The sequence below is a fragment of the Pleuronectes platessa genome, chromosome 8 (assembly GCF_947347685.1).
Source record: "Pleuronectes platessa chromosome 8, fPlePla1.1, whole genome shotgun sequence".
NCBI classification, from domain to species: domain Eukaryota; kingdom Metazoa; phylum Chordata; class Actinopteri; order Pleuronectiformes; family Pleuronectidae; genus Pleuronectes; species Pleuronectes platessa.
Window position 1 is genome coordinate 9,758,187 of NC_070633.1, and position 12,344 is coordinate 9,770,530.

General features: G+C 42.1%; 1 protein-coding gene across 1 annotated transcript; it reads right to left on the reverse strand.

Moving 5' to 3' along the window:
* Positions 1 to 6,137: 6,137 nt before the first annotated feature.
* mospd1 (motile sperm domain containing 1) lies at positions 6,138 to 11,936 on the reverse strand. The gene is made up of 6 exons (XM_053429448.1): positions 11,794 to 11,936; positions 10,061 to 10,361; positions 9,872 to 9,947; positions 9,415 to 9,647; positions 7,395 to 7,556; positions 6,138 to 6,812 (listed from the first exon to the last, which is right to left on the reverse strand). The coding sequence occupies exons 2-6, from the start codon at positions 10,212 to 10,214 to the stop codon at positions 6,781 to 6,783; spliced, it is 657 nt and encodes a 218-aa protein (XP_053285423.1). The 5' UTR covers positions 10,215 to 10,361; positions 11,794 to 11,936; the 3' UTR covers positions 6,138 to 6,780.
* Positions 11,937 to 12,344: the final 408 nt, after the last annotated feature.

Here is a 12,344-nt window from a genome sequence, read left to right on the forward strand (position 1 = left end):
AGAGTAAGGGTAGGCATATTACCTCTTCTACGTAAGACTCATAATCTCAAATGTGTGATGCATTACAGGAGTGAGTGACAATGACACGCTGTAGATTCAGGATGAGGAAGAGAAGAGGGGAGAAGATGAAAGAGGAGGATACAAGAGTAGAGGATGACAGAGGAAAAGGGAGAAGAGAGGAGTTGAGAAGAGTAGGAAGAGAAGACAGGAGCGGATACGAGAGGGGAGGTCTGGAGAGAAGAGGTTTTTGGTTTTTCAAACTCCATTTATTATACATTCCCAGGAAACAAGTACACTTCTAACATCCACCACCAGTTGTAAAGCCCAAAAAAAACAAGGTTAGCAAATAATACATAAAGTTCTTTTTCAATATATGGTTATACACACATCCATACAAACTGCAGTTTCTCAAATTAAAGGGCAATATTCAGTTCCCAATCTCTTTTACAGAATATTTCCAGCCATGATGAACAAAACAAATGAAAAAAAATCCTCCCAGGCCTTGAATACAGTCTTTCAACAACTTAAAAAAGTGCTTCGAGCCGAAGGCACTGAAAAAAATAATGTTCAAGTGTTTCAGCTTGATAAAGAGGGTACACCCCTCCCCCAGCTCCGGATCAAGGTGCACTCTGTAACTGTTTGTAGCTTTCGCCCCGTGCACCACCCTCCACTGGAGGTCTGCTGTCCGTCTTTCCATGGGCATCTTGCACCTGGACCTGGTTTTACATCACTGTACAATGCATTTACTTTTAATTAGCCTAATTGGATGAGGTGTAAAGCCTCTCAGACCCAATGTCCAGGCATAAGGCATAAACATGAGTCTTATTTTATTAAAATATCGCATCTTGTGTGATTCGTTCTTGATGGTGCCAGTACAACTTTATCAGCTAATAAAGAAATGCAGGAAGAAACTGTTTTACATGTATCAGCATTCTTTAATTCAGGTGTAACTATACATTTAAAATTGTATTTGTATAGCCCACATTCAACACAATCACAAATTGTTTCATAGATCGTAACAAGATGCAACATCCGTTGTCCTCAACCCTCAACAAAACTACACAAAAATATGCATATAATCATATACATAAGATAAAACGTCTGATACAGATGAAGGGAGCATCAATGACAGATTCATTGTCATTAATGGTAGAATATGTGAGTAGACATATTGTATGAGAAGCAGTCTGGTTGTGATCATAGTGCACATTAGCTGCAACCATTATACACCAAAAATATTATTAATATTTTAAAAATATATAATAACCAAGATAAGAGTCACTAAATGCAGCTTTGACATTTCCCAGCCTTTCGGCCACAAAGACAGAGGCCAATGAACCTCCTCCAAAATGTCTTCTTCTTCTTCTTCTTCTTCTGAGGCAGCTCTTGGGAGCTGAGCTGTGAAGCGCTCGAGTCCTCCTCCTGCTCTCCTGTGCTCTGCCTGCGCTGCTGCTCTAATAATTCTCTAAGCTGCTGGATTTTTGAGCGCAAGGCAACATTTGACTTGGTCTCTGACCTCAGTTGAGCTTGAGCTTCTGAGAAGCTTTTCTGAAGTGACGCCCGCTCTATCTGAAGACTCAGCAGAGTCTTCCGCATCTCTGAGACCTGGATCATGAGAGTGACCATGTTGGCCTTGTAATCTGCCACCAACTCCTGGAGCAGCTGATTGGCTTTTTCCAGTTTCTGATGCTGATCTAACTCTGGAGCGGCTATTTCACAGTTATCTGACCTGAAAGGGGAATCAGAGGAATGTGTCCTCTCATACTCGGCTTCATCCTGTCTTCTCATTTCATTCATTTTCTCCAGTTCCTCAGTGAGTTCCTCGGTACATGACCAGTCCCTGACCATCTGTGGGGGGTTCTCCTCCTCTGTTATCCTCTCACGCTCTCCAATGAGCTCCGGACTTGGATTTTCCCGATTCAGCTGCGTGATTTCTTCTGTTGCCTGCGAGGCCACGACATGTCGGTCAATCACCTTCATCGTGTCCAGCTCTTCAAGGAGCATCTGGGCTTCATTTTTCAGAAAACTATTCATTTGTTTGATGTCTTCTGCTTCCTTCACTGCCTCCCTGCACTGGTCCTGAGACAGTTTGGACCTCTCCTCCATACATCCCTGCTTCATGCTTGTGTGAGACTTCCTCCTGGCGGCTCTCCGGGGATTCTGTTGGCTCCAGCACCGGTTGCTCTTGGCTTGTAGCCGGCAGACAGACTGGGAAGCAGGCGTCTGAGGTGTCTCTTAGCTTGGACGCATTCCGCTTCAAAATGCATTCACCGTACATTATTAACATCTGTTTAATCTTCTCCAGCTCTTTTCTTAATTTCTCTTCATTCTCTTTCTCCATCAGTTCATCGATGGTTTGCAGAAGACTTCTCAGCTGCTGGTTCTCACACTTGTCATCGTTCTTGTTTGTCATGATCATCTTTTTTTCCTCAGTGGACTGCACTGTTAAGATATGAGCTTCAGGGGATTGCTCTGAATATGTTTAACTGTTTCTACTTCTTTGCGGGTGGCGACACACCACTCGGTAATAAGAACCACTTCAAGGTTCCTATTACCAGCACCATTTCTATCACTCATCTGATACAAAGAAGAGGAATTTCTATGATTGTACAGATGCTTTGACGTCAGATTGTCTCTGATGTAATGGCGTCTTTGATGTATTTACTGTAGTGCGGAGCCAGGAACAGGACACAAAGGAAGGCATTTGTCACAAAGGGAAATAAGAGATCCAGCAGGGGGAGGTAGTGCCCCTCGACGTTGGCTGCCACCTGCAAATAAACCAAACTAAGAATTAGATTAGATTCAATTTTATTACCATTGCACAGTACAAGTACATATACAGCGAAATGCGGTTTAGCATCTAAACAGCAGAGCAAAAAAAATGGCAGTTAAAGTGCAGAGATGGAATATGTAAATAAATATGTAGTACAGTTAGAAATATACATGGAAATATAAATGGAATATGAACAGTATTAAGAGGTAAGGTATGATATAAGAATGATGAATACACTAAGAGCAGGATAAATATATAAAAATATGAATACACTATAGGTGGAATAATACAGTAGGAATAAGTTAAGTGCAAATGTACAAATGTTCAGTGGATGTGCAAATTCACCGTACATTATTAACATCTGTTAATAATAAGACAGTGGATGGACATTATGAGACATTCACTTTCAATAAACATCTGATTTGATTTTTGCACATGGTGGCCTGGAGGGAATTACCTGACATTTCACTTGGACTCATTGATGAGCTGATTAGAATTTGAAGTTGTTGTATCTTGGACGTACATCGTCCCAATCTTCTCCGAACTTTACATGTCTGACAAGAGTCCCGGCCTGACAACATCTACACAGACATCTGGTACTACAAACACAGTGCCCCCTGGTGGTGACAGGACATTTCAAATTAAACTTGAATGCACTTCTCCTGGTCTATTGACCACCTCAGTGGGACAGTCTACTCTTCTTCTCACCAGCTTGTCCATTGGCCGTTGACCCTTTCAGCCATCGTAAACCTAGGGGAAGCAGTTTGTGTTGATATGAGATGAAAACTTACTCAATGGCCAAAACTGCTGTTTCCTCTGGCATTTTAAGTTTTCTTTCCTTTAACAATATTATCCGGCACACAGTTTTAAAGTTGGACCTTAAGAGTTTTAACATCCGATGCCGACCAGCAGCGATTGAACTGTACTAGCAAATTCCCTCATTTGGTCTTGACATGCAGCCTTCGAAAGATGTTGATCTCCGAATTGAAACACAGCTGTGGAATAAAGATAGGAAAAAATAACATACCACATCCTCTGTTTCTCAGGACCCACACCCTTTCCAAATGTTGCTCCACCTTGAGCCTCTAGGGTTTTACTGCAGTCAGACGATGGGATTTCATCTCGGTGTAATAATCCTCTACAGTCGCACTCGCTGTCATCGGCTCGTGATGAACGTAAATCTCATCAACTAGCTCAGCTCTGAGGGAACAAACACAAACAACCACAGAGAAACACATCTTTATTTCCCAGCAGAAGGCTCTCCTGGTTTGTGAGAGGTCGGCACAGGCTTCCTCCAACACCTAGTAGACCGGTCTGGTAGACCTGATGCAGCTGCTCCCTCTCATCTTTATCAGAAGGTCCAGTTTGGTGCAGCCGGCTCATCTGAGGTTGGGTCTTAGGCTGGGTTAGGGTTAGGGCAGACTGCAGTATTTCAGAACTCATAAATGGTGTTAAAACAGTGGTTCTGAAAATCCAGGTGTGATGAAAAAACAGCAGAAAAGTAAACAGGAAAAGAACAGTAGTCATTGAAGGAGAAAACACCACGTGATGACGTCAGTTTAGCATGCTCCTCGTCTTTCTCATGGTTTTTCCCTTCGCATCTTTCCTCAATGTTGTTAAGTGTTTTTTTAAACGGTATCTTTTCCTTTCATCCAACTGTTCAAAGCCCACCTGTCTCTTTAATACAGCCACAGATCTAATTAGTTTGTCAGTCTCCTCAAAATACTCATCTGCTTTAATAGCCCTGCCGAAGGTTTCATCGAGGAAACTTTATCTCCTCCAGCGTATAGAGAGAGGTACTCCTAGCTGGGGTCCCAACAGAAGATACACTCTCTATATCGGACTCATCCTCCATGTCTCCACATGCAGCCTGACTACCTGACTGACCCTGTCCCTCACTGGTGTTATCAATGCTTTCTGTGGCATCTGAGGGAACTGCCTCCTCAACGTGTTTTACTGTCTGTGACAATTCTGCAGCTGCAGACTGGGAGGATTTTTTTACCTCCTCAGTCACACGTGATTTCTTTGTCAGACCCTGCATCTCAGAAGTCTCACCTCCAGGCTGTGTATCTCTCTTACCGAACCTGCTCAGCTCGGCTCTTAATAAATCATTAGAAATAAAAGGCGGAACTCCGGATACCGTGATCCGTGTTGCGGGGACCGACAGCGGGTTCACCTGCACGAAGCTGTCCCTAATCAACAGGCCACTCTCAATTAATTGGTGCACCTGGCGTTCCTCTTTCAAAAAAACCACCACCGCTCTGCTCATTCTTGAGGCGAAAAGTAAATTATCGTGTCCTACCGCTTCGCCCACAGCCAGCAGGACCTCCTCCACCCTAATGTCCTCTCCCGGCGGGACTATCCGCACTCCCTGCCGGATAGACGGAGGAGGCGTCCCCGGGGACGCCATTCCTCCAGAGACGCCGATACAACCAGCGGTCTCTCGGTAGTAATCAAAAACAATATTAACGAGAAAGGAAAACCTACTTCTTCATAAAACGGAAGCGATGAGAAAAGTATAAAAAAATACAGAAATACCCATAAACAGGCTAAACACAGTTTGAATCTCCGCGCCACTCACGCGTCCACCACCACCACTCACTCACACCGGAAACGGAAGGAGAGGAGAGGACAGGATAAGATAGGAGAGGAGTAGAAGAGAGAACAAATCTCAATCCCAGTGCTCATGTGTCTCAAAGTTCCCGTTCAATAAATTGTTGTTCATCTACAGATTGTTGCATTATTTCATGCATTGATATATCAATAAGACATGATCTCTAAGCATTTACAATGTAGACTTGACTGGCACATCTTTTAAATCAAGTTAGTAGTCAGGTGTCCTAGGGGGTTGTGTTTGTGAGGGGAGGGGGGCGCGGAAAGCTTCAGGGGCCTATAGATCAATACTTAATATGGTACCTGGAAAATCAGGAGGTAGCATGGAATTTTTTTTCAAGGCAAGCGTGGGAACCCTGCATTTGTTGGCATTATTTATTCCCCTACTTTGACCTCAACCGCTGTTTGAAAAGGTGAGGACTGGTCAAAATATGGTCATTCTGTGAGGTCTATGCCCAAAATGGTCCTCACTAAGATATTAAGTACAACTACACACATGTACTGATATAAAATATCAACCATACACTTGTGGCCACAGTAAGATCATCTCAGTCTGAACCGTATCTACTGGTCTGTAAACAAAGACTCTTCTCCGAGGTCAAACCTGATTACACTGGGATTAGGGATTGTTTTCACTACCTCACATTACAAATCTGACGAGATGTAATTGTCAATCTGTGTACTCCGGACCAACCCTTTAAAAATGTCAAATGAAAAACCCTGATTTAATCTATGAACATTATACCAGACAGATGTATGGACACTTTATTAAACATTTGATGTAGCGTTGACATAATACGGCAAACAAAAGAAAAAATATTTTCCTTTGGTAACATGTAAAAGTATCATACTGCTGGAAAAAAAAGAACTCACTCAGATAAGGTATCAACGCTTGCAAGCTCCATGACGTCTACACTGAAAATGTTTCAAAACATTGAATATAATGGTTACAGGTGAGTACCATAACAAAACTTGAATGGCTTTATATACATGGTATCATGTTCTCATGTGGGTTCCTTCAAACTAATATTGACCACAGAAATACAGACACAGGCAATATGAGGCCACAGGACAACTCTGGGCGAGTGGCTTCATGATTCTTCACAGACCCTGTTCAGGGACAGCTCCTCTCACACCAACACTCCGGAGGGTTCTCCTGTTTGCATCAGTTCAGTGTGGTGTAAATGTATGTATTAACACAATGTGTGGATTTAAAAACGAGTATGCTAAAAAAAAATTATGTATGAGGGGACGAGGCGATTTAAAATAATAATAGACCCAGTCCCCTGCTGTCAGCTCTACACACTGAAGCGTAGTGGTGCCTCTGGTGTGAGAATGTTTTCTTTAGTCTTTTGGATCATTTTCATCCCTCATCCTCCTCAGCTCCCAGCGCTTCATGTGCGTAGGATGACCATGGTAAGAAGACCTACAATATGATAGGAGACAACACAGATACACAATGTCATTTCATATTAACAAGATATACAATATCAGCGTAGATCCAATTTAAATGCGACCTCATTCTGTCCTAGCGAGCAGTTGGGTATTAGCTAGAACTAAGGGAATTATCGTTTTGACATTGACTCCCTGTTTGTTATAGAATTGATTTTAAACATTGTTTACTTCTAAGCTCTTCATAACCTGACCCCAGGTTATATCTCTGACCTTTTAGTTCCTCATCTACCTTTGCATAGCTTGTAATTTTCAGGCAAGGGTTTGCTGACACTTCCTGGTTCTAGGCAGGAAACTAGGGGTGACAGAGCTTTTCCCATCAGGGCTTTGGAATGAATTGTGTTAGGAAATAAGGCTGACTAAGACGTTGTCTTCTTTTAAGTCCCGTAAAAAAAAAATTGCTTGTATATTCCTAAAATAACTTGGGGTTTCCTTTATTATTTATGTACTTCCTTCTGTATTTTATTCGTTTTTTTTTGTTGTGCAGCATTTTATACGCTCTCAATAAATTAAGTTATTATTAATTTTATCCACTGACGTGAATTGTCTCACTCACCGAGAACATAAGCAGCTACAAGTTTCTTGTTAACACTTAAGTGGAGGTAGAGAGGCACAGTAGAGTCTTGCTCCCCCAGCGTCGGGAGCATCAGGGCGGCCATACACACCAGCCCAAGCAGCACCGTCAGCAAACTGGGTCCTCCGGCAACAGGACGGCTCTCTACCAAGCACACAAACACAAACACACAGGGATACACTGTGATCAGATTCATCATTTAGAAAAGTTCACAAAATTATTCTAAGGGTGTAAAAATAAATCCTATGAAAAGACCCAAACCAACAACATGTTACTGTGTCTTACTTTCAGAAATCACCTGCTGGTCTGTGGCTCTTGGCCTGTAGCTCACTGTTTGATGTTTATTTATAGACCTATTTAAAAAAAGCACTGCAATGTGCTTCACATAGGGCACTAAATTAAAACATAAATAGGGAAATAATTAGATAAAAAGAATCCAATGTCAGATAACGTGAAAATACAATAAAAATCTGAAATAAATGATAAATAAACTATTCGTATAATTTAAAAATGGGCTACTTAAAAGGTTCGATTGGTAAGATTTAGGTGATAGGCAGGAATAGAAAATAAAAAAGAATCCTGGTGATGTTTTCACTATTGTGTTACATCTAAATGTACGAATTGTTTTCTTTACCCTATAATGGGCCCTTTATATTTAAATACTTTATAGCGGGTCCGCTCAATGGAGGCTGCGATGTTTTTTTACAGTAGCCCAAACCGGACAACTAAACACCTTTTGAGTTTTTATGAGAACTGCGGGCTTCCACAGGTTCTCTTCCATGTTAGGAAGGAGAGGGTGAGGTGAGAGGTATTCAGCTGCAACATGCAGACTAGATGTCACTAAATTCTTATAACTGATCTTTTAACTTTAGCAAACAGTACTCAAACAGGATTAAATAGTGTATTTGCATATGGAAAATATTTTCTAGCACACAGTTGGTGCTATAGACTGCTGAGTATTTCCAGCAGCAGCTCAGTGTGTGGGATTGACTCAAAATAAACTAGTGTCCACGCTCATGGTAATGCATGAGGAGGATGCCCAGTGCAAAGGTGCGGCTCACTGATGTGCTTTTAATAGTGTTTAGACAACACTGGAGGAGGCGGAGAGAAAGAGGACACAGTGTGTGATCAGAGTTTGGATTCACAGACAGGGCTTGTTAGTGGGATCATGTCATTGCTGCTTAATTTAAGAGATATATAAACTCTTCACCAGACTTATGTGCCTTAAACAGATTTTGTGGCATGGAAAAGCCAAACTTATTTTCATTCTAATCAAAGAGAGGGTTGTAGACCTCAAAGAATTTTGTAGCTACAGGATAAGATCAGACAGGGTTTATGAAACTAAAACTGTTGACTTATCAGTATAACTACAATATGTACTCGGATTAGCAACACATAGCAGTGAACAGTGATGGGATTGGCAAACTGGTAAATGCAGTTACAGCATTGACTCATTATGAAGATCAACTATATTTTTTAGCACTGAGGCTTTGTCCAATCAGAGAGCTAAATCTTACTCAAGGCTAACTCCCCATTTCACCATGCTAAAGGAAATGGGGGAAAAAAAACTGAATGCACCCCCCACCTTCCACTCCAGAAATGAATAGGTTCTCCCTTAGGCCCTACCCCATCCTTCACCTATTTGTTATACCAGTATGTATGCGAGAATATGAACAGGAAACAGGTAACATGGTGTAGGAGGAAAAAAAGACACTTCATATTCACCTAATTGTCTGGTAACAAATGTGAATCAGAAGATAATTACAACCTGTGCATGTGCATATTATACTGTCAGAGTGTGTCTGTGAAGGTGAGACAGATCACGTTTTTTTTTAATCATAGATAAGTTAGTAGGTAGATATTAATAGGGGTAGGTTGATATGCCGAAAAACACACGTATGTTCTATCTTGTGAATGGTGAGAAAATCCCATATTTGCACATCTTTTGTAAGGATTTGGCGCCATCTAGGGACAGTACCACGCAACAGGCAGCTCTACTCACCTGTCTGAAATGCAGTCTGTTCAAAAAACTCGCTTTCTGCAAACTGCTCTTTAACTCTGCGCTCATCATCTAGGGGCCGGGGGCTGGGCGGCTCCTGCGAGGCAGAGGGGCGGAGCGTCGCCGTCACCTCTTTGCGACCCAGAGCTTTCCTCTGACTCTGCTCCGACACCTGCAGTCGGAACTTGTCGTACACCCCATAATGGCAGGCCCGCACATCTCTGTGTCTGATGACTCTGTGTGGACACATAGTCTTTATTTAACAAGGTGGGAAGGTCAGCTGTATAAACAACCCAAACTGACAGGAGATATAAAGTCAATGCTGCCTTGCAAACCTTCTAATATTTTTAAAGAAATCAATGAACACAAAAGACATGGGCATGAATAACAACTTCATAGATGTTTGGTGGCGTACCACTGCATGAAAAATAAATGTCCTACACACAACAAACAAACTCACATGTCAACGCAACATTGTGGCTTGACGGCGCCGGTGGCATCCACCACAGTGTACTTGTTTGGCGCTGTGCAGAGCACTGACAAAAATCAACAAGTGCACAAGTTACCAATCTATTCAAAAATAATTCCCAAATGTGATACAGTGTACACAGAAGCATGAGGTGAATTGTATTTTCCTCTGCCCACTAACCTTTAAACTTGAGGGCGAATTCATAGGGATTGTAGAGGGTGAGCACCTGCTTGTGAGATGTCTGGTCATCTGCGTAGAAGATGAGCTCAGTGGGGAACACAAACACAGGAAGGTTTCCTTCCACCAGCTCAGGCTGTCGATGCTGCTGCTGCATTGGCTCCAGCTGAGCTCGTCCCCTTCCCCGTCCACGGTCTGCCTGCTGGGCCCCCCACCCTTCTCTACCCACTATCAAGCTGTGAAAACTCCCTTTTGGTGGAAACGGCACTTCCCGCCCTCAGCTTCTTAGCACCATGACATGACACTGTGAAGTAACAAAGTGGGATAATAAAGTACAGTTACTCAATGACACACAATCTGTGACTTTGTTTTTGTTGGACTACAATCATAGTTACCTCCGCCAAGTAGGTAATCTGTTTGTTTGTTTGTACGAAAAAACAAGATTTTCACAAAACTTGGTTGAAGTCAGAAAAGATTTGGATCAAGCGGCAGGTCCAGGAGATTTGGTCACTTTCTTTAACATTGCAAGATATGGCATTTTTCTAAAAAATTTTATAATCAGGCACTTACGGAATGGATATATATGAGTATGGGACATTTGGTGCAGCTTGTGTGGATTTAAAAGGAGTCTTGGGCCCTGAAGGAGGTATATGTTCCAACGAGTGCCGTGTTATTTAGTTTTTAGTTTAGTATTTAGTTTTTTTGCACATCAATATTCTGTTGTGGCTAATGCACTAAAGCATAACATGTAAGATGCACTACCAAGGTTTAATCCACAACTAAATTAATTGTGGATTTTTTAGGCAGGAAGTAACGATGGAGAAAAAAATGAGAAAAGACAGACAATATATCAGCTTGGCCAAAAGTTCCACTGCCAACCTGTTATGAGGTGCCCCTGCTTCAGCTGACATGAAGCAGTGGCACCTTGCTATTTTAGTACAGTTTACACAAGCTAATTCATCAATACTCTCAAAGGCATCAGTGCACTGTTATATGCTCGTGCTAACATTCTTTATCTAACTATAGTTTAAAAGGGCAAATCTGTTTTATTACCGATAAACACATGTTTTGCTTCTTCCTCATCACTTTTTCCACATGAAAAACATGAACCTTAATCAAGTTAGGCTCAGACAAACAGGAGCTCGGCCTGTCCGGTCACGTGTCTCTGTGTTTACATGGTTACTGTGCACCTCGAGGAACCAGGGGCTCGTGGTGTCGCAATCCAAGTGGCGATCAACACTTTTGTTTTCCACGTACACGTGAACATCGCGATACGGTCACCTCCATGTCCACTAAGCTCTGCTGAACTCGCTCATCACTTACTGAGGCGTCATATGGTGTGGTTCTTCATATTTACATTTAAAGACTGTATCTAAAGACTGTATTTAAAGCACACACTGTAGCCTGCCTTTAAAGTGTGGCGTGATCGTGAGTGACAGCGTGAACAGACGCAAGATATAAGGTCCTCACGCTTCAGTGTTTATTAGAAATAGAAATAGAAAGAATACATCCTGCTCACGGTCGCACTCGCTCGCTCTGTCCCTGTAGTTAACACATCGTTACAGTGTAATGCTAACCGCCGTACAGCGCTGGTGACGTTAGCTAGCATTAGCCTGCTAGTCCGAGCCCAGGTGATAGCTGATCGCCACTAAACGCTGTCTGTGCGCGGTGTCATTACACAGGACACAACCGAAAGAGGTCCTACATGAAGACAAATAGTCGGAGGAGGGTTTTACCTTGTTGTCAGCACACAGGTCAGAGTCTCCGCGGTCTGTGTGTGTGATCGCACCCTGTTGTTGTTCGCCTCTAGCCTCGTCTCTTTGTCAATAATATGCTGCAGAGCTCGCGGTGAATGCTGGGAAGGCACAGTACGTGTGAGACGTCAACAAAGCGGAAGAAGTAACTAACTCGTAAATAAGAGACTCAGTGGATGTCGTTCAAAGGATCGTTAATCACGTTATGATATGGAATATAAATTCCCACGTGATACCACTGCAATTGTATAATTTATCATTATTACAGAATAAAAGATTCACTCTGCATCTGCAGTACTTTATTAATTGTGAAAAATTAAAATAAATCTTAAATTTGGTTTACAATATTTTATCCAACCTGTTTATAAGTGCAACAAATGAAAACCACAAATGAAATTGTGTAGAGTTGGCTGTATGCTGCCAAAGTAACTGTAATCAGACACCTACATCTTATTACATTGTGTCTGGGTTTGGCCACCATGACTTTCTGCTGACCTTTAAATCTATGGAGTATATGTATTTTTTTTAAATCT

What these genes read in the sequence shown, in the direction of transcription:
- mospd1 (XM_053429448.1), bottom strand. Translation starts at nt 10,214, where the DNA reads ATGCAGCAGCAGCATCGACAGCCTGAGCTGGTGGAAGGAAACCTTCCT. An exon ending in ATTCGCCCTCAAGTTTAAAG is followed by an intron (nt 9,948 to 10,060) that starts GTTAGTGGGCAG and finishes GATTTTTGTCAG; the next exon opens with TGCTCTGCACAGCGCCAAAC. An exon ending in ACAGACTGCATTTCAGACAG is followed by an intron (nt 7,557 to 9,414) that starts GTGAGTAGAGCT and finishes TGTGCTTGGTAG; the next exon opens with AGAGCCGTCCTGTTGCCGGA.